This window comes from Talpa europaea (assembly GCF_964194135.1).
Source record: "Talpa europaea genome assembly, chromosome: 14".
NCBI classification, from domain to species: domain Eukaryota; kingdom Metazoa; phylum Chordata; class Mammalia; order Eulipotyphla; family Talpidae; genus Talpa; species Talpa europaea.
In genome coordinates, this window is record NC_140082.1 from 49,111,436 (window position 1) to 49,134,301 (window position 22,866).

The window sequence follows — 22,866 nt, forward strand, 5'->3', positions numbered from 1 at the left end:
TGATTCAGGATTGTCCCAAATTGGAGGTTGTTATAAATAACCCCAGTAGGGCTACCTGAGTTGAAATCTGTTATAAAATCTGGGGGGGGGGGGCAGCTAAAAACATTCCAGCAGAACTCTCCCACCCGCTTGTGACTATGCAGGTGGCTCTCTTTTTCTTTCTCCTTTTCCTAATAAACCTGCCCCTTTAAAATGTAAAAAAGGAAAGGGAAAAAACCTACAAAAACATTGTAACAAAGAATTATGGTGAAGTTGCTCAAGGTCACTGAATTACACACTGGATAGGTGAATTTTATGATCCAATAAAATTGTTTTTAAAAATCAGATAGTTGATGGCTTTTAAATTTAATTATAATCATGACAGCAAAAAAAAAAAAGGTATACAAAAAGTAAGATTGATTGAAATGGGAACTTTACACAAGAATAATCTTAGCTTGAAAAAATACCTTATCACTTATGCTATCTCAACTACTCCCCTTTGAATCTCTTAGCATTCCTGAAACTTTTGCAATCCTAAACAGTCAGTTTAAGATTGCAGTTTAGACTGAAAACCCACAGGCTGACTTTATCCTGAATGGCTAAGAACAAAAATTACAGACAGCAAATCAGTTGCTTGTTCAATAATGAATCAAACACTCTGTGCTGATCACAGAAATTAAGTCTATTACTTTAGCCTTAGCTAAGGGAGACACATTGTTGCTTAGGGCAAAACAAATGTCTTTTAGGTGTGAAATCTGGAGACAAAGTCATGTGACTTTAAGATTTCTGGGTTGAATTTTTAAAATATAAAGTAATAATTCTGTGGCTACTTTCACTGTTTAAGTAATTTCATCCAAGAATTTGCATTAATACAAAATGGAAATACTTTCCATTTTCCCAAAAGCAGATCCTACTCACTGGACCCATATTCCTGGTTAGTGTGTCTGTGCAGGGGGCCCCTGTTAATATCCCAAGCTAGGCAGGCTGTGCTTGGATTTGTTGTTTCTAAAGATCATATATTTTTGTAGCTAGAATCAGCAGTAAAGAACAGTGCCAAGTGTGTTTTCCCAGGAAAATAACAGCAAGGACTTGTTTATTGAAATGAGTCTCTTGCCACCGTGGGAATCCTAGTTCCACATCCCTTCGATGAGGAACACAGGCTGATGTGTTGCAGGGCATGGAGCATGGATGGGGGCATGACCAGCAGTCTGTGGTCAGTAAGCCTGGGGCAGCTGCACAGCTGGGGGTTCCCAAATGCCTGGCTATTCTTTCAGGATAATTCAGAGCTGAGAGGCCTGGTGGTAGCTGGATCTCAGTAGCCAGCCAAGGTGCAAAACAGTCCTTCTTTGGCTTGCCTTCTCCTTACCCTTTAAATATTTGAAAGAATGTCTTAGGATAGCTGATAGATACTAAAATAAGGTAACTTCACACATATGTTATATCCTTTCCCAAAGAGTTCATTCTAAATTTTTAACAACCTGCAAACAATCATCTGGGAAGATCTACAAGATGGGAAGATAATTTTGGTCTCCCAGCTACTTGTTTTGCAACCACCCCAGGCTGGGTAGGTTCATTGTCGGTTCAGGCAGCTTAAAAGAGAAATTTGGAGCTCTTGGTATCATCCTGACAGGTTTTTTAATAGTATACAGGGGAAACAAACCAGCAGGGAGACCACAACTTGGGTCCCTCTGCGAATCTCTATACGCTCTTTCCTCTGGGCTGTCTCTGGTATTCTCTTGTGGTCTCTTTCTCTCGTGGCCTTGGCTCATGTCCTCATAGCTGTTCTTCTCTGTGTGACGTTGCCCTTACAGCCTCCGCCTCCAGGCTCAGGTGTGCCCACTTGTTCATGCCCACACCATACTCCAGGTGTCCACCATCAGGCATGTGTGCCCCGTGCCCACGCTCCTAACCTCCTTCTCCATTCAAGTCCACAGGTGATAGCCACAGAGGGTATAAAAGCCTGACTAATTCACTTACCCCACATACTGAACTCCCTTCCTACACTGGGGATTTCTACTTTAGGAAGTAGATACCCCCACCAGAAAAGCTGAAGATGCTAGGTTTCCATGTTTGCAGCTGCTATTACTGCTGGTAATGGGGGCCTATGTTCCAGATGCCAGTCAGATGGTCCTGCCCCAGAATGAATGGGAGTTTCTTGACTCAAAGAAGCAGGAGCTTCATAATCTAGTCTAGAAAGGAATTCACTCAGCCAACACCATTTAACCCCTTCCCCATGCCTGAGCTTACCCCTGAGGCTGGTCATGCCTAATAGGTGCTTTCCTGGATTCCTTTGTATTTCTAGATGGCTGTTGGCATACTGCTGGCCCTGGAGATGTAGGAGGAGACCTATCATGAGATTTCTTGGAAAACTCTTGCCTTCCTAATATAGGAGCCACCCTTCTTTGGTAATATGTAGGGATGAAGCAATTATCTTGCATCCATGGGGAGACAACTCGGAGCATCAAAGTCAATGTGCTGAGGGTGATAGAGCAGCTTGAAACAGTCAGTGCCCCTGGGAGATTTTTTAGACAGTTGAATCCATGCTTGCAACATCTGACTTCTAAGAAAATTGTGCAAAAAAGTAGTTCTTTACTTTTACCTGTCATTAGCCATGTTACTTAAAACAGTCTTCATTCCTAACTGACATAGGCTGTTTCCAGTGTCCAGCATTGGCGTAGCTGGTGCTGCAACTACCAGTTGGAGCCAGTGGTGGTAGCAGCAACATTGTTATAGAACCAGTTCTGCAGCATTATTTTCGGTTTCATTCCTCTTTCTTAACCTCAACTCCTTCAGAAGACTTGAAGATTTTGTGAGCTGTATAATGAGCCTTTCAAGACATTCTTTTTCTACTTAAATGAACCAAAGTTTCATAAGAAAAAGAGATGAAATCATTAGATAGGTTCTAATCCAATTATCACTGACTTCCTTATAAGAAAAAAAAAATTTGCCCTCCCCCCCACAGAACATCAAGTGAAGATGAAAGCAGAAATCAAGGTTTAAAAAAATTAGCCAAAACTTATTTTTGTTGCTTACAATCAACAACTCTGAGAAAAAAAGAATTTGATGCCAGGAGAGATGACAGCAACATATCCCAGGGGATGGGGGAGAATTTGAGATTATCTGATCTGGTTGGATCTGCAGACAATACAAATTCAAATAGTTTTAGACAGTTTCTGGCACAAATGATCACGTGCCATGAAAGTTACCCAGAACAATGAAGTTGCCACAGAAGTTCAGGTCTTTAGAAATCTACTGGTCGCTGTTGAATTAAGGGCACAGTGAATCTAAGAACTTTGGAATGGATTGATTGATGCCCATGGCTGAAAACTTAGGAAATGAATGACAGGGCTTATATTCCAATTCAAGGTATAGAATGAAAACCAGGGATTTTCAATGACTACACTCAAAGAATATCTTATCTTCTGCAACCACAATGAAACCCAAGGGAGGTGCTGTGGCTTCTTGAATTACAACATCTACTAGATTCGCAACTTCCTCTGGTCTTGCTTTGATAATTTGGGGGCTGATTGGAAAGAGTGAAAACTGGGAGATTTCGAATGGGGACTTAGGGATGGAGCACTCACTACAGAGAGCTTCCCTTGTCACAGGAAGTAGCTCCTTTCCCTGTAGGAAAAGCTGTTTCTCACCTGCTTAAATATCTATAATGTTCTTGTCTGAGGAAGTCACTTTGCAAGGGAAATTCCAGTCCCTTTCCCACTCCCCTCTTCTTATTGTCTTCAGAACAAAACCAGAGCTAGATAGCACCCTGTTCCTCATGGTACAAAGCCGAATCAGAGTAGAGGAGACTGTTACACCAAAACCGAAACAAAAGTGTGACTTTTATATTGATACAAGTCTTGGGAATACATATGGGAATTAATTCTTAGGGTGTTAAACCAGGGAGGAAGGAACAGGATCTCTCCCAAGAGATTCTAGGTCAATGTACATTCTGGAGCAATGGGAGTGGATCTAACTGCTTGCTTCCTTGACTGTCTGAAACCTGGAGGAACAGTTAAGATGCCTGAATTTCCTTTGCATAATGTAGAAGCAGGAACCCAAGAAAGTAGGATTTGGTGTGGATATATTGTGTATGGCTTACCACTTCCCTAATCATCCCTTGATAGGGACCAGAAGACAGTCCTTTCATCAAATCATTGAGAAATACATTGGTGAGTGAAGCACCCCCACCTCTTACAAGCACTGTCACGGTGATTTTATGACCATCAGGGATGTTGTTGAGACATGCTGGTTGAACCATGCCCTTCACCCCCTCAGGATCCCAGGTGCCAGAGGCCAGAGGTGATACAACCACCGGGATAGGTGAGGTCATCTCAGGTGAAGGCATCCATTGTGATACAACCAGTTCCAGGGCCAATCTGGGAATCAAAGTTGCCTGCTCATCATATAGCTTTGGCAAGGAAGATATCTTTGGCAGATCATAAGTCCCTAGGACCTACATAATTCACATGACAGAACAACAGACAAACAGACAATAATCTTGCATCCATGCTTAGACCTGAACTTAAATGAACAGAAGTTGCAAATTCTTACAACATCCCATCTACCTCTTCATTTTATGTGGAAGATGGCCTTAGAGAGTGACAAATCTTTACCATAAACTTACTAAACGGCTGACTTCAATGCAGCAAACCCATACAGCCCCTAGAGGAAAATGCTTCCCCTGTCCCCCTTCCCAATAAGCAGAGAACTCCAAAAGCTGTTTTGTTTACTCTGGCAAGTATGACTTCCCATCTTGCTTCAGAATTATGTTAACTCTGGCTCCACGCCACATTTTGGTCTTAGTAAGATAACTAAATTCTGCCAATGATGTGAAAGTGGATTCATTGTGCGGTATTTCTGGAAAGGCTCGATAACCAGGAGAGGACAAGAGACCTGGAGTCCTCCCATGTTCCTCTTAAAGCCAGGCTCAGAGGTGGACACAATGGTTGGAGAGCCGGCAGCCATCTTGGAGTCTAAGGCAGTCTTGGGAATAGAGACTTTCATAGTAGAGGAGAATATCAGAGTCTGGATCTCTGACTGACAAACCATATTCTTTCAGTAAAGTGAAATAGGAAGAGGTCTTTTTTGTTAATGTGCTAGGCAAGCCTGGGGAAGGTTTTGAGAAACAAGACATATCTTTTTCCTAAGGAAACTTATAAAAAAAGTTGTTGGGGGGGGGAGCATAGTGACTGACAATTATGCAAGCATGTTCTGTAAGTACATGCATGGTGCACCTTAGTCTAATTCCCAGTAGATGGTGGGTGGAGTGATCTGGGAAGATTTTCTAGAGGCACTAACCCCTTTACAGATGAATAGGATTTGACCAGTTGTAGAAGGAAGAGATAGAAATAATTTTGTTGACCCAGGAGGTTTAACACGCATTAACACCTCTTGAGTGGACAGGTCAGGGAGGTAAGCTAGAGTAGGAGTCTGGACTTTGTCCTCAGAACAGAGAGGGGCAAAGGAGTGACATGGCCAGCTTTATTCTTAGACCATTCCAGTTACTCTGGGCAGAATGGATTGGTGGGAACAAGATCAGAAAAGAAATTTCATATTTTTACTTTGAATAGTGACAGGGAGAGAGGGAAAAAGAATAGAGGAACTGGAAAGGCGTTTGACAAAAATATACACTTGGCCTTGATGAAGCATCTGTAATATATTGGGAGTATGTAAATATTACTTAGGAGGAAAAGCAGGGTTGGATCTAGGATCCATGGGACCCTTTTCTTTATGAAAAACACCCTCACAATTAGGCATGGAGTAGATTATTAATATAAGGTGGTAAAGAAATCACAAGAAATTCCTGGAGCCTTGGCGATTCATAGCCCTTTCTTCTCTTTACCCAATTGCTCGCCAAGAAATGCTTTCAGATGGCAGCTTAGCACCTCATCTGTGCCCAGAGCACTTACAAGTGCTGTCACCTCTGGTGCAATGCCAGAGAGGCATAAACGCCTGCTGAGAGACCCACCCAGTCATAGCAACAGGGGGTTTGTTGATCTGGGTGACTGCTCAACCTACTGGTTGTTACTGGTCAGGGTGAGAGGCAACCCAGAAGCCCCATACCGGCCCACTCTAAATAGGTTTTGCCATCAGCCGCATCAAGACAAAACATACTCTAGTCCATAACACGTTCAGTGGAAAGGAATTTTAATACAATTAGTGTAATACAGAAAAGGGAAGAATAAAGTTTCGAAATCAAGCATCCAAAGTTGCCCATTCCCTCATGGGTAAATGTCCAGCCAAACAGGGTTAACCCAAAGCAGGGCCACAGAGGGTTAACCCAAAGCAGGGTTAACCAAAGCAGGGCCACAGGCACGAAAGCCTGCCACAACTCTAAAGCACCCTCCGGAGGAGACCCATAGAAAAGTGTCATAAGCAGGCATAGACAAGTCTGGGAGGAAAAGAGCAAAATCAAAAACAAGATAAAAGCTGCCATTGTTAACCTCCCCACGTCTCCCACCCACATCTATTTCAATGGTCCAGGACAAAGAAGCAAGTGCCATTTTTTTTCACGTCCTCTGTTCCATGTACCTCCTCCTGGTCTCCTAGCACCCAATCCTCTTCCTTACTGCTCCAATCTCCTCTCCAGCTTCTCACTGCTCAGCTCCACCCTCCCTTGGATGAGTAGGAAACCTGGGGCTTCTCCTTTGCCGGGGGACCACCCTGTCACAGTTGGGATGTCCCGTAAATGTGAGGCACATCACTCTGAAGTCCCGCGGGCTACATCGCCAGCCCGCCCCTAGCGTTCGTGGCACCAGCCGCTTTGCTGCAAAGGGAGGGCGCAGCATCCTCTCCGGAATCGCGATGCGGGACGCACTGCAAGGAACTCTGCAACCAAGATGAGGCAGCATCCACATGCAGCGCGATCCTGAGTACCCAAGCTTGACCTCAAAATCGCAAACCTGGCCTTTGTGGTTCAGAAATAGACATCACTCAGCAATACATTTCCAAGGGGAAAACGCCAGCCAGCTCACGGCCGGAGCCGTCCAATTTCACTATTAAAGGACTTCCAGCAGTTGTTTTTGAAAGAAAAGATTCAACTTTTGCACAAAGCGCCCTGGGCACAGTTTCGGAGCGGCCTCAGGTGGGGCACCTGGGCGGGAGGTCCAGGGGGCTTCGGCTAAGGCGCAGGGCGGCGGCGCGCAGGGCTCAGGGCGCAGCGCGGGGGGCGGTGCGCCCGCGGGTGGGCGTGGGGCGCGGGGCGGTGTCCCGGGCGGGGCGGGGCGGGGCGGGGCGGGGCGGGGCGGGGGAGCGCCGTGCGGGGCGGGCGTGCGCGGGGCTGGGGGGCTGGCAGCGCGGCGCCGGCTGGGGGGGCGTCGGGGGGCGCACAGTGCGGGGCGGGGGCGCGCGGGGCCGGCGGGCGCGCGGGGGCGGCGGGTTCGGCGCGGCCAATCGCAGACAAAGGCCGCCCCAGTGAATCATGTGGTGCCGGGGGAGGAAGTGCTGCTTGTTTTCTTTCCTCCAGTCGCCCGGCTCCGGGAGGAGCGCGATGCCCGGAGACCCCCGCGCGGGGAGCGGCGGCGGGCGCCGGCCCCGATGAAGCCCGAGCGCCCCCGGCAGCGCCGCAGCGCCCCCGGTCCGATGGCGGCCCTGCCGTGGGACCCTCCTGGCAACGACACGCTGCAGCCCACGCTGACCCCGGCCGTGCCCCCCTACGTGAAGCTCGGCCTGACCATCGTCTACACCGTCTTCTACTCGCTGCTCTTCGTGTTCATCTACGTGCAGCTCTGGCTGGTGCTGCGCTACCGCCACAAGCGGCTCAGCTACCAGAGCGTCTTCCTCTTCCTCTGTCTGTTCTGGGCCTCCCTGCGGACCATCCTATTCTCCTTCTACTTCAAAGACTTCGTGGCGGCCAATGCGCTCACCCCCTTCGTCTTCTGGCTGCTCTACTGCTTCCCGGTGTGCCTGCAGTTCTTCACCCTCACGCTCATGAACTTGTACTTCACGCAGGTGAGTCGCGGGGACGCTCACCTGGGGCTGGTGGCGGAGCCACGGGGCCGAGAGCGAGAGCGAGGGCAGGCGGATCTGGGCTCTCGGGGAACAGTATCTGACTCCCCTTCCCCAACGAGGCCAGGGAAGAGGACAGCGGGCGAGCCCCCACTCACCAGCCTCCGCCCTTACTCAGCTCCGCATCCAGTCGCCAATCCGTGGGTCCTGGGCGCGGCGGCATCTTTGTGCACACCCAGCTCAGAACTGGCACCGAGGGGTGCCCTCTAGGGAGACTTGAACTCGATTTTCCTCTGTCCCCTCATCGAAAGGCACCGCACCCCGTGTCCCGAAAGGTCATCTGCAGTTGGCTTCTGGCTTTGAATGGACACTGGCTTTTTATTTTTATTCTTTTTAGAGATTTATTTATTTATGCGTACAAGAGCTGGGGTCCAGGCCAGAGACGCGGGGGGGGGGGGGAGAGGATTCGCCAGAGGCACAGTGGGGAGCAGAACAGGCAGATTGACCGAAGTACACTGCTGAGGGGAGCAGCAGGCGAGACTGGAGAGGTCTGCTTCCCATGTGGGTTGCTGACTGGATGGTCAGGGATCGAACTCGTGCTGCAGAGGCTGCATATTGCTTCATAGCGCTGTGCTTAACCCCTTGTGCCATCAGGGAGGCTCTGACATTGGCTTTCTAAAAAAAAAAAAATTTTTTTTTTTTTTTTTGAGTGGGGCAGGGAGGGACTGTCCTGGTTTGTATGAGACATTTGGAACTTCCAGCCCAGGAACCCCACTGAACTACAACTTACTAACTCATTCCACAGGGTTGCTAAACAGCAGTCTGGGGTAACACCCTGCTCCCGAGCTGCTGCTGCAGGTCAGGCTTTGTTGTCTGAAGTCTTCTGAGACCCCAAGAAAAAGCTGTAAAAGTTTACTGAGGCTCTTTTACTGGCGCACTCGAGTCACTTTATGAGGCGTGTTGTTAATAAGTTAATGGGAGAACATTCAGCTGGGCTTGGCTGCTGTGACCGCTGACTTAATGAAAGTGCAGTAATTGTCAAGTACTTTGCAAATACTGTGTGAAGTTTTTTTTTTTTTTTATAAAGGCTTAATAACACAATACCATGCCCTTCCTCATTTCTGATTCCTGTCAGCTTTCCAAACTCTAAAATGTCCCTTTCTCTCTGCTCAGGCACCAGTGTGTCATGATGAGGGTAATCCCCAAGGCTTCTCATGGGCCCAGGCTGAGTGTAGGCAGGCATGCCTTTCCTTTTATCTGTGTCCATGTTTCTCAAAAGAAAATGTCTTTGGTTAAGGAAAGAAAAGAAAAGGTAGAACAAGGATTGCCCTGTGTAGGGGGAGCCCCTGACTGAAAATTTGGAGGAAATAACTTTTGGCTAAAAAATAGCCTATGTACCGTTTAGTAACGATCACAAACTTATCAAAAGGTATACTCAAAGCCTTCATAGAAAACCAGTGCATCCGCCTGTTTTCCAGTCCCCAGTAATGTACATGATCTCCAAATGCTGCTTCTAAACCTGAAAACCACTTTCGACAGTCTGAGACATTGCAGACTCTAGTTATTTAAACTGGATTGAAAGGGGTGCTTCCAGGAAGGTAGCAAAAATATTTCAAGAGCTATGACTGTGGTCACAGCACACCTTGAGATCTTCATTCTTGTCCCTTTTTGAGAGAGAGCGAGAGAGAGAGAAATGTAGGGCAGCGCCATTGCTGTCTGATAATCACATGCAAATTCTCCACTTGGAGCTGGATTAGGGGCAGGACTGCACATTTTCTGCACCATCTGCTGGTTGGCAAGTAAGTGCTGAGTGAGGAAAAGAGTGACCAGTTAGACAAAGCCAGTCAAGCAGAAAGGCCCCAAGCCTTTATATCTCCAGGTCTTTATTCTTCTCTGTCTCTGGAGTGACTGACAGGGAAGCTGGCACCTCAGGACTGACACCACAGAGCGTGGCAGAACAAAGTCCTTCCTTGACTTGCTGACAAACGCACAGATCTTTCTGAGTAGGAGACTCCCAGCTCAGACACTGCTCTCCTCCACACCCCTTCCCTTACACAGAGTTTTCAACCACAGGCGTCACCAGGCGGGCTTTAAGAATGACTGCCAGTAAATCAGATTTTGGAGGGAAGGGAATAGCAGAAGTGTGTGCTTAATATGTGCTAGGTGCAGTTTTAGGTGATTTGTCTCAGTTATTCTTTCCAACAACCCTCCAGAGAAAGTACTGGTAGTGGCACCATTTTACAGAGGTGGCTCAGAGATTAAATGGCTCACTCAAGGTCCGTGCATGGTGGAGCTGAGGATTACACCCCCTCTGTGACATCTGAGTGTAAGACTTAACTTTTGGCTACAATCTTTGAAACCTACAAGGGAAAACATACCCTTTTCTAAATGTTAGCACCTGTTCTCTAGGAGCTTAGCCTCCAGCTGGGTAGACAGAGTTTGCACATACATTAAGTAATAACACAAGGGACTTAGGGGAGCATATATTTGAACGTTAGGAGACTTCAGGGGACTCGCCAGCCTCAGAGAGGAGGTGGTGGGTTTGCACCAGCTCCCAGGTTAGGAGGTTGGGTGGCAAAGAGGAAAGGGCAGTGGAAAGTGCCCTGTGGCCTATGTGGCACTTCACTGAGGGCTCCAGTTCTGGCCACTGGAGTTGTAGTCTTGTCCCTCCTGCCCTTCTGCGGCCCCCTCCCTGCTTCTCCCCCCCACCCCCGCCCCAGCACCTACTGCACAACTGTGAGTAGCTCTGGCCTGGCCGGAGCCTCCCCTCTTCATGTAATCCAGTACTGAGGAGACTCAATTTGATTGACTGTTTTCCCCACTTCATTGTTATAAAACTCGGTTAAGTCTCTTTCTATTCAGCCATGACCACTACCATGCCCAGTGGTGAAAGCTTTACATGCAGTGTCAACCTGTCCATTCCTCTCCAGGGCAGGCCAGGCTTAGAGTCCGGGTTTGGGCTGGAAGGGTGTGTCCTGCGCTCTCAGCCTCTCCCCCTCCATCTTGGGAATCTGACTCTTCTGGGCTTGGCCCAGGAGGTTGGGGGCAGGGTTGTCTCATGTGACTGTCTGCCTGGTCACCTCCCTGTCTCGCTCTGCCTTTGCCTCTGTGTGTGACTCTGCCATGTCTACATGGTGGGGTCAGCTTCATCCTGGCTCCCTGTGCTCATCTCCTCTCCCCGTTCCCCTTCACCGGGGCACCCAGGTTGGTGCCCACCCACCACCTCTCACCTGCTTCTTCTCACTCTGCACTCTGCCTTGCCCCCTACAGGATCCCAGGGGACAGCAGACCCCATCCTCCAAATTTCTCAGACCCCCAAGACACAGGCTGGTCTTGGCCAGGACTCCCCTTCTACAACCCCTTTTGCTGTGGGGTCTACACCTTTTAGGCCTATATGTTCCCAGCTCAGTGAGCACCTGGGAAGTGGGGGGCTAGGGCCCCTTTCTTTTTCATTTCCCTGAGTTCCTAAGGAGCTTTCTCCTCACAGACCAGGGGGGAGGCCCATCATGTCCCACGTGAACTCCACTCTCCTGCTGACAAGCTGCTAACTCTTTTCCTCATGTCCCTTCACCTTCTCCACAGGAGCAAAGGCAGGGAGGTGGCTAGTAGTAGGACTGGTTCTGCTAATGACTCTTAGGATGTCCTTTGTGTGGAGTATGTGAGCCTGCCCCCAGATGTTTGGGGCTTTCCTTGGGACGTGGAATATCGACTGCCTGTTTCCAGCCTGGCCCTAGTGCCAGGTCTGGGCTATAGCCAAGCTCCCACTCAGCTGCCTGCTATGTCAGAAAGTGGTTGGACCCAGGCCTACATGGGGCATTTATGCCAGAGCCTGTTCTTCTAGCACCATGTTAGTTGTTGCCTTTATAATCCGCCTTAGATTGGGGAAGACCTTGACACCTGAGGCACAGGCTCTTCGTGCTGAGGTATTGGGGTGTCTCCATTGCCAGGCTTTTGAGTAGTGCTCAGCAGCAGAGGCCCCTCACTTCTGTGCCAGGGCAGCTCATGGGGCAAAGGGTCCTGTGTGGCGGGGTGTGGTGAGGCGGTGGGCTCGGTGACACCCAGGTTGTTGCATGTCCCAGCCATTTTCTCTCAGAATTGAATGTCTGGACCTCAGACTTCTGGGGTTCCTGATTTTGTTTGAAGGCAGCAGGCTCAGCTTCCCCATGGTTCAGCCATGTGTTAAGCCCTGTGATAAATTCCTGCCATTTCAGTTAGGTGGTTTGCGGAAGGAAAAGGAGAAGTGGTCCCTCTCGGTTGGGGGAGAGGTGGCGTGATTAATAGATGCTGACACAGCTGGGACATCAGACACCATAGTGTGCGGCTGCAAGGGAGTGTGGGGGCTACCTGAGGCTCAGGGTGGGTGTTGGAGATCACCATGGGGCCTGGGTGTCCCGATGGCAGTGAGGACCTGTCCATCAGGAGGCAACTCTGAACCTGGAAGGGGAGGGCAAAGCTAGGTTCGAATCCTGGCTTTGCCCAGTAGCCAGTTACTGACCTCCCTGACTGACCAGGGGCTAGAAACCCTGGCATTTGTTCCCCCGGGTTGGAGCAGGTTAAAGGAGATCTAGTCTGTGCAGCATCCCTTTGCTCTTTCTACACTAACAACCAGACGAGGCTCTTGCTTAGATACCAAAAACCACAGTCCTGAAGGTCAGGCCCCAGCACTGGTTCTGCTCTTTTCAACCCTGCACGTCATTAAAATGACTTACCACCAAGTTATAACTTTTAAGTTTGTAAAATGGCAGTGACACTTGGCACAACACTTAGTGAGGGTATGGGAATCACCAGCTCCTCCCAGCTGCAGCCCTTGAATCTTAGAACTCAAGGGAGTAGGAGACTCAGCAGCCCAATCCTTCATTTTGCAGATGAACCATCTGAGGCCTGGAGACCTCTGGTGACTTGTCCAAGGTCTCCAGCCAGCTGTAAAGAGCTGGGACAAGGTCTGGCATCCCTGAGCCTGTGCTTGCTGCATATACCACCCCTAACTGGAAATGCATCCCGGTCCTCATCCTTCCTGATAGAGACGTAGAAGGCAGCCACAGTTGACTTCAGGGACTGCTCCCCCTCCCCCGCATCTCCACCATGAAGAGACAGGTGTGATTTTAGGAGTATAGAAATAGGCCTTGCTGTGACTCTTGGCAGTGGATTTATTCGAGAAATATTTCCTGAGCGCCTATTGTAGGCAGGCCCTACGCTAGCTAGGAAATGTGAAGAAGGAAGCTTCTGTTCCTCTTGAGCTTAGGAACACACCAGGCATGCCTTTGCCAGTCCCCAAGTACCTTATGTCAAAGCTGGGACCATGGTCACCTGGCACAGGGAATATTCTTGATCTTGCCTCTGTGCTGCACACCATGGGCCCTGGCACTGTCCCCTCATGATCACCCAGTGGGTGCACAGCTACCAGGAGTGTACATGCGTGCACGCCTGTGTGCAGGCACACACCGGACCCAGGAGAAGTTTCCTTTTCTGCATTCAGCCTACCACCCACTACCAGCACCTCCCAGGAAGTAGCTTCCTAATTTTACTTCTAAAAATTTCCCCCAACAAGAAGCCTTCTAATTATACAATCCAGTTTCCTGAGCTCTCTCCTCTAAGCACTAGTTTTTCCTTCTTTCCAACCCCATTGTTGTTTGGTGCCTAAGGGGTCATCCACCCTGCCAAATTAAGGTGAACCAAATTTCTCTAATTCCCTCCATGCTCTTGGGAACAATTGGACTACTCAAAGTGTATCTGAAATCCAAGCCCATTGACCACGAAGTCTTGATTTCCCAACAGGGCAGACTGAGCCAAGCGCTGCCAGCTTGGTCTCTGGCAGTGAGCACAGACTGGCGGCTCTTAGTCCCCTTGGGAGGCTCAGTCTGGGTCCCATACACCCCAGTATCTGCAGGGTGTAGCTGCGTCTTTTGTTTTTGTTTTGTTTTGTTTTTTTAATATTTTATATAATTCTTGCATCATTTTTCATTTTTGCACAATGTATGCATTTTCATTTTGGTTATATTCCCCATACAGTTGTACCCTCCCTATTTTGACCCTCGTCCTTCCTCTCCCCGCCCCGGGGTAGTGTGTCTCTGGTTTATCATTGCTTGTTGATTTTGATTTTTACTTTGTATTAATTAGTCTTTTTCCTGGTCCCTTATTTAGGTTTTCTAAATTCCTGCAATGAGTGAGACCATCCGGCATTTTTCTTTTTCTTTCTGACTTATTTACGTCTTTTTGCTCCCTTGCCTTTGCTGAGTCAGACAAGCAGAGACTGGCAGGGAGAAAGAGCTTTGCCAAGGCTGGGCTGACCTTAGCTGTGTCTCACAGCGGCCCCCTCTCCTGAAGGCCTCAAGGGCCCCCCACCATCTAAACACCCAAGGTGTCCCCCTTGTCCCAGCCCCTGGCAACCAGCCAGCAGTCTGCTCTGCCTCTCGGGAGTTACCTATTCTGGATATTTCTCATCAAAGGAATCAGATAATACGTGGCCTCCTGCGTGTGCCTTCTCTCACTTAGTGTCCTGTTTTCGGGGTTCATCCATGCTGTCATCCCTCCACTCTAAGGGGGGGTGACCTTCCACTGTAAGTGGTTCCCACTGTTTGCCCATTCCTCCCAGCTCCCAACCCCAGGGACTGCTTGTGCCCAAGGTGAGGGAGAGGCTGAAGGGAGGAGGACAAGGCTGCTCGTTCAAATACCATCACCAAGAGACTCTTAGGTTCTTTGAAAACAACGCATCATGTGATCCTAAGAGCTGCCTTCCTCAGTCAGTTCCTGTTCACCTCCCAGTTCCAGTGAGAGGAGCAAGGCCGCTTCCTGGTTTGCGGGGCCGCCTCGGCCCTGACGTTCTGGCAGGTCAGCTTTCTCAGGACAGAAATAGCCTCGGCAAACAGTTCAGACAATACCCAGCACACAGGCACCCGCAGAGGTCTGCAAGGCCTTGTAAATATTTTACTTCTTATTTATCTTGTGGCTAAAATTTAGAGTCTATTAACCCAGGAGGACAGATGAAGTCCGCGTGGTTTTTTTTTTTTTTTTTTTCCTACAAATGGGTTGATTTCCTTGAACTTGTGCCTGAAAGGAAGCAGCGAGCCCCTGGCAGTATCTTTGCCCACGCGTGGTCTCTTTCGCATATTTTTTGTTTTTGTTTTGTTTTTGTTTTTAAACATCTCTTAAAAAAGATAAAAACTATTCTTAGCTTACAGGCCATATAAAAACAGGCTGCTGGACTTGTTCTAAGACAAGGTCAGGACCACTTTTATTCTGTTCATTTGGCCAGGACACATATTCGGGCAAGTTGGGAAGAGGCTGTGGATTGTTGTCTCGGGGTCAGAGAGTGTCATTTGCTCAGTGAACAGCTCGCCATCACATACATGCAGGTCTCTGGGGTCTCAATGTGTGGCGATCGCTGCTCTAAAGGGTCACTTCCTATTGGGAAGAATGGACATAAATAGAAATGAGTCTTATGACCCACCTGTCATCCACAGCACACAAATGAACCTGTCCCCTGCCTGCTGGGGGCCAGGGAGATGCAGGTGTGGGGCTTCAATGGCCTTGATGTCATGTGATGGCATCAGCTGCCCCTTTTAATGGCAGATACACTTGCTAAGAGATGGTCTGTAAAACACAGGGTAAAAGTCCACCCAGCTCCCTGGGCTGGACTCCACCTCATAAGCTGCTCCCAGACCTAAGTGCTGTCAGGGGTCAGTTTCCCCTCAGGTGATGGCTGTCCATCATGGATGACCAGCGGCAGAGAGACAGGCAGGGAGCGCCACCGGCCCCCAGGAGCCAGGCTTTGTTCAGGACCAACTCCTGTCCTGAGAAAACGTCTGTGCACCCTCCCGGCTTTCACAGAGTAACATAAATTGCCACTGCACAATAGAACATAAAATCAGCCAGTTTGATAGGCACAGATAAGGGGCATTCACACACTCACTTTGTTATGCAATTCTCACCTCTATGTGGCTTGTGAATATTTTCATCCCCCCCAAAAGACAGTCCCTCCACAGTCATCAGTTGCTCCCTGTTCTCCCTCGCCCCTGCCCCTGGCAGCCAGCCACAGTGTACTCTGCCTCTCTGGATTTACCTATTCTGGATATTTCACATCAGAGGAATCGGACAAGTGATCATCTGTGTCTCACTCTTTTGAGGTTCACCCATGCTGTTGATGCACCACTGCATCGCCCCCCTTTAAGGTGGGGTGATCTTCCACTGTGAGTGGCTCCCACAGTTTGCCCACTCATCCCAGGGTGGGCAGTTAGGTTGCTTTATCACGTGTGGTTGAGTGCCTTTGATTCTCTAGACACTAGGTTAAACGAGGGTCCTGCATTCATGGAAATTAGTGTGGAGCAGGGACAACAGACTCCATTGTGCCAGTAATGTCTCCATTGTGGCGTTGACTCAACTGACTTGGTGACAGACCTTATGGAGTGGCTTGTAGCGTGGGGTGTTTCCAGTAGAAAGCTGGAGCTGCATTTACTCCTTCATTTCTAGGATTCTATCTCTGTGATTATGCCACCAAAATACATGTTTTAAAAAGAACCAGTGGCCCTTGCTACTATATAAGTATAAGCCAATGTCTCGACCCTGGTTTGGTCAAGCAGCTCCCTGGGGTGCAGCCCATATCAGGATGGGAAGGTGGTGCTTGGGGTCCCCTGGGGCCATGCAGAGAAAGTACGTCACTCCTCCCACCACAGACAGCCCTTCCCAGTTTTGACCACATCTGTTGCTTCCTCCCTGCTAAGAACTAACTTTCTTAGTTCCTTCCATTGTGGTTGATAAGATGGGGGGTTGACCCTTATCACAGCGGTGTCCCATGGTGAGTTGGGACTGTTGTCTTGCTCTCAGCAGACAGTTTCTCTCTCACTCCACGTTGCCTCCTGTATGGGAGGAACCACAGCAAGTCTGTCTGGGGCAGGAAGCAAGGACGCCACCTAATACTGTCTCTGTCCATTCGGGCTGCTCTAGCAGAATAGTGCAGACTGGGTGAACTAAAGAGCAGACATGTAATTCTTACAGTTCCAGAGGCTGGAAGTCCGAGATTAGGGTATTGGCACGGCTGACTTCTGGTGAGGGCCTCCTTCCAAGTTGTAGCTGCTGACTTCTTGTCGCTGGAGACCAGAGAGAGTTCTCTGAGATTCCTTTTAGAAGGGCACCGATCCCAGTCATGAGGGCACCAGCCTCATGCCTTCAAAAGGTCTCGTTTCTTAATATCACACTGAGGGTTAGGATTTCAACCTATCATTTGTTGGAGGGTGTGTGTGGTGGTGGTAACACAGCCATAAAGCCCATAATAAACACCGATCTGCTCCTGGCAAGGGCCAGAGTTCCCATGAAACCAGAATTTTCCTTACTTCTGAGGCAGAAAGTTATTTTGTGTGTGGGGAGGGGCAGAAGCGTTGCCATTGCTAACAGAGCTTTTAAGTGCTCTGCCACCAGGACAGGGTACAGTGTCAGACATGATTGCCCCCAGTGTGGATCCTTCCTTCATGGAGCCAGGGGACACCCTGCCTCACTTCCCCTGCAGAGAAATGTATCTGCCATGTTTGATGTGTTACCTTATTTAAGCATATTTGGCACAATTTGGGGCTGGTAATGATGAGCTGCAATTGTGGCGGGAGTGGTTCAGAAACAAAATAGCAGTAATGTTACCTTTTGTGGCCACAGCCCTTCCCACTCTTGCTCTGGAGAGAGCATCCTGCCAGGGAGGCCCATCTGGGTGAGTAATCTCTGCCTGCACCAGTGAGTGGGCAGGTGCATCCCTGCATGGCCTGTGCCCCAAGGAGTCAGTGGACATTGGCAGGACTGTGCTGCTCTGCCTGTGTTGTCCCTGCGGCCTGCTGGCCTCCTTGCTCCACAGACAGGTGGGGCCCACTCTGAAGCAAGGCTGAGTGTCACCAGGTGGGGATACAGGGAGCCCTCCAGAGAGCCACTTCCTGCCTTAGTTTTTCAAAGTAGAAGGCATCTTAATGAATATTTATACTAATCATCTTATCTTGTAGATAAAAGACAAAGATAGGTCAGGAGAGTTCATGGGGTGAGCAACTCAGTACCCCAGCCAGCTGCGCCCTTGAATCCAGATTCAGGTGACAAGAGACAAGAGAAAAGCAGAGAAACTGCAGAAAGACAGGGCAGGTACCCATTTATGATGTTGTTAGGTTGATTTGGACAGAGACTCACTCGCTAGGGTCACTGGCCCGCTTGGGGCTGCCTGCCCGGCCGGACTTTGTCAACATGAGCCGGGAGCCTTCTGGGGGGGGGGGGCCCAGCTGGCATGGGCACTGTTTGATGGAGACACAGTTCCATTTGCAAGGGCAGGGAGATGCTTATGAGTCCATGGAGGGATGGAGGAGGCAAAGGAACTCAGCCAAAACAGACAGGAATCCATAAGGAAGGGACGAGGCAGCCCTTTATCATGAACTAAAAGAGTCCTCAGAGAAGCCATTGAGGTGTGAGGCTGGCTGCCTGCCTTCATGGGGTCCACAATCTGACTGTGAGGGTAAGTCTGTCAGCCTGTCTGTCTGTCTGTATATATATCTCTCTGCTTGTCTTTCTTTCTCCAGTCACCTGGATAGGCTATGACAGAGGCACTTTCAGGAAGGCTGAGAATACTTCCAGGGAGTTCTGGGCTTTACACAAGTCCAGAGCAGAGGCACTGTCGCTGTTGTCCCGAGATTGCATTTAGAAGAAACTTGTCTAAGTGCTGGGGACTCTGTGCTCCCAGGGTAGGTATAAGGCCAGGAAGTGAGCAGAACTCGGGACTCCCAAGGCCACAGCCACACACTTAGCAAGTTCACAGGCAGGAGCTGACATGGTGTAGCCTTAACGCTGGAACCCAGTCACCTTCTTGGGAGCCTCAGACACCTGGCCAGCCTGGGACATAGACTGCACACCTTGGCTTCAGGTTACTGTTCCCCAGAATTATATGACATGGACAGCATATTCCTTTTTCCTTCATGGGGTCCCATGGCTTTAGAAATATGGACCGTCTCTTCAAACATGGAGACATTGCCCTCACCTTGGGTTGTTTAGAGAGTTGACCTCAAATGCTGGTCCCCCTGAAAGGTGTCCTCAGTGCTTCTTCGGGACAGATGCTGCATTTGGCTGCAGGAACTCTGGTGGCTGTGATCTCTTGCTCTGGTGAATGAGATGCTCAGCATGTGGAAAAAGAGGCAACTGACTCATGACTATCACCCTAAGAGGGTGACAGGACCTTGGGCTTTGCATAATTTCCCCAATATATCAGGAAGTGGGTAACACACAGGGACCACGAGAGCAAATAGCAAATATGTCAGTGGTTCCTAACCATTTTGTATATGAAAATTCCTTTTATGGTCAAGAAAGCTTTTATGGTCACAGTTCAGTCGTTATACATTCAGAAACATGGTTTGAGGACATTTACAGGACTAATAATCATAGCAGGGACAGCAGATGTATATAAACACATAGGGTCTATTAGATGGCAGGCATTTATCTGAGTGCTCTACTTGTATTCAGCTGGTCTGCACAAAAATCTATGAGGTGGTTACTAGTGTCTCATTGTATACAAGAGCTACTTGAGGCACAGAGAGGTTAGGTAACTTTTCCAAAGTCACACAGCTGATGATTATTGGTAGAGCCAGGATTCAAACCCACAAGACCCAGCCCCAGAATCCACACTCTTAACCATCTCTAGTTGTCTCCCTGCTGGAGAGGGGACACACAGTTGTGACCTGTATATGGAGGAACCCTGTGCCTTGGTGAGGAGGCATGAAGTAGACCTGTGTGTTTCAATCTTGATCCATTGCACACACACCATGTTAGGTGAACAGACACATTGCAGAAGGAGATGGAAGGCTTTAATGCAGTTGTTTAACTCACGTGAAAGACCATGCAAGATAGTAGTATATATTGTTTGGGAATACATACACATATAGTGAAAGAATAATCCTGCCTGGGTATGATAACACCAAATTCAGGTCATGATGACCTTTGCAGGGCAGGGGAATGTGTGCACAGTAGCACAGTATATAAGATCAGGTATCAGCCTGGGCTTTGGGGCCGCAGCCTGTGAAGGGTTGGGTGAGGTGGGAGGCATTGTGAAGCGTCCACTCTGTCATTTATCTCTAAAAGGGCTGCAGTTCAGGGAGTGGTGGCACCAAAGTGAAGGCTTGGAGGCTGAGGTATAATATTTATTTTTTGGGGAGAGGGTGATTTATAAAGCAAAATGGCTACATAGAGAAATTCCGAAAAAAGGGCAAGTCTGGAGGCATAGTGCTTCATTTCATCGTCACAGATGCTGCCTGTGGGGACAGAAGAGATTACTTTTGTTTAGTTTCACTGAATGCACAAGGGATACTGTCATACCCACAAAGAGTAGCTTGGGACGTTTCTGCCAGCACCGCCACCATGACATTAAGAAAAATGATTATAAGATAGCAAATGCCAACTCGAGTCAGTAGAAGAAAAAACCAGGCGGGCAGGAGTTCAAAGGGTGGGAACAGAATCAGTGATATTCAGGGATTGTAATTTATTAGGGGGGAGGCAGAGTTCAACAGTTACTTCTAGAACTTAGCTCTTTTGGCAAAGCAAGCACGTCATCCACTAATCTCTGGGCCCGCCTGCGTCATCTGAAGGGTGGGTGGAGGGCTAGGGGTCACTGAGGGGGTTCTGAGGGCAAACACAGGTTCGGGGCCTGCACCCATTGTCTGGGAGAGCAGAACTGTGACCCAATGCAAGCAGTCCAGCTTCCTGTGGACCAACCTGGGGGTGTCTTCCCAGGCCTACCTGGAACTCAGTCAAATGAGAATCAGAAGTGGGGACACACACAAGGTTATCCCCATACTTGAGTTAAATCTTCAGTTATCTAGCTTGGCTGTCATTGAGGTTCGTTCTAGGCAGGACTTTTAAAGCAGTACAAATGCCGGGACCTAAGGGCGTGGGTGATGTGGGAGAAAGGAGTTTCTAATGGAAGCTGCTGCTGATGTCTCCAGCTCTCCTCCCCTGTCTTCCCTCTCCCTCACCACACAGGGAATGCCTGCAAAACTCTGGGGTGCTCACAGACTGTGTAGATGCTGAGAGAGGCCAGATCCTCTTTTACACCTCCTTATTTGTTTCCTGATCAAGTTTCCTAAGGAGCAGCTGGGATTCAGCCTTCACTTCAGAGTTCCAGCCTGGCTTCCTCCCCCGACTTCTGTCCTGCCTCAGTTTCCCTTCTGACTCTCCCTTCCTCCTCTCTGCCGTCATCAGACTCCTGGTCATGTTTGGGTCTCTCAATCTTGAAAACAGCCCTGGTCTCCTTGAATAATCTCTTTCATTTCACAAACATGATTTTAAGAGGTAGCTTAAGTTCTACAGTTGACTCACAGCTCCCACTTTCTCCTGCCTGTTTCCCTCCTCCAGGGCCCTTCCCAATTTGCCAGAGCAGGTGGCCAGTCGCTGAGGTCATTCTGTCTACCCTTCTGGCAGCTTGGACACCCTGACTGTCCCCCCGACCCAATCTCTCTCATGGTTTCTGAGGTCTTGATGCCCCATGCTGCTCTGACTGCCAGGGCCACTTCTGTGGTCCTCACTATTCTTTTCTGTTGATTGAGATGTAATTCATGTTCCAGACAATTCTCCATCAAGAGTGAACTATATTCACTGAGTTGTGCAGCTGTCATCACTATTCACTTTATTTTTTTAAAGATTTATATATTTATGTATACAAGAGCTGGGGTACAGGCCAGAGAAATAGTGTGCGGGGAAGGAGGATTCACCAGAGACAGAGTGGGGAACAGAACAGGCAGATTGACTGAAATACACTGCTGAGGGGAGCAGCAGGCCAGACAGGAGAGGTCTGCTGCGCCATGTGGCTAGTTCCCTGGCCAGCCAGGGATCAAACTCAGGGATTGAACTCGTGCTGCAGTGGCTGCAGATAGCTTCACAGTGCTATGCTTAACCCTTGCGCCACAAGGGGGGCCCACTATCCACTTTAGAGCATTTTTATGTACCCAAAAGAAACCCTGTGGCCAATAGCATCCCTTCCCCATTCTCCCCAGTCTCTCAGACTTAGACACCCACTCATCTGTGTTCTGGAATTTTGATCTGCTTTAAACATATACCTTCATTTTTACTTTCTCTCTCAACTCATAGTCCAGGCCCTGCCCCCCTCTCAAAGCACAGATCTGATTTCTAATTGCATTAACTCTGCTGAAAGCCTTCTGTGTTCTCTCACCCAGGGAGGTGCACAGTCCTGACTCGCATCCAGCCTAGTCTCACTGCTGCCTATACTGCGGTCCCCAGGGCTTCACTGCTTCCCTCTGGCCACCTCCTCTCCCTGCCTTCTCAAATTTCCTCACACCCCGACAAGACCACATTGTACCTCCTTACACCTCCCTACACCTCCCCCATACCTCTCCACTCCGGAGCACACCATCCCATACCTCCCCACAGCTCTGTACACCTCACATCACCTCACATCTTCCCATACCTCTTTACTCCTTATATCACCTCACACCTCCACCTTCCTCAAACCACTGGTGTGTCTCTGCCTAGTTCCTCAATTTCGTAATTCTTCAGTCTAGATGAAATGCTCAGTGCCAGTTAATACGATGTGAACACTAATTTGAATGTGAGGACAATTTGAATTTTTATCTGACCTCATTTGATCTTCACTCACATGGTCCTGGTCTTCCTGCTCTCTGGGTCTGTAGGCCTGATTTTGCCCTCAGTGGATAGAACCTTGGCTGTCAGTAGCACCATGACACATAGGAGTGATTAATCTGCCTGTTCCTGCTCTGGAGGCCTCTCCTCCTCCCAGCAGAGTTGCTGCTGAGGTCAGTGGGAGCCAGTGGGAGCCGATAGGAGATGGGCAGTGAGATAAGAGGTCACCAGCAGGCCCGAGGACAGGAGTTGGCCTGGGAGGTTGAGCTCTAGTTCTGGGCATAGTCAATCTTAAATGAAGTCTCTGGGAGCACAGAGTGGGGTGGGGTGTGTAGGAGAGTTTGG

At 49.0% G+C, this 22,866-nt stretch overlaps 1 protein-coding gene across 1 annotated transcript in view; it reads left to right on the forward strand.

The window, feature by feature from the left end:
- Positions 1 to 7,515: 7,515 nt before the first annotated feature.
- Positions 7,516 to 22,866, forward strand: part of GPR137B (G protein-coupled receptor 137B) — a gene marked incomplete at both ends in the record, with an annotated part of 38,565 nt that continues 23,214 nt past the window's right edge. The window contains one exon of the mRNA XM_084253645.1: positions 7,516 to 7,929. Coding sequence (XP_084109771.1) covers positions 7,516 to 7,929 — 414 coding nt within the window. The remainder of the gene's footprint in view (positions 7,930 to 22,866) is intronic.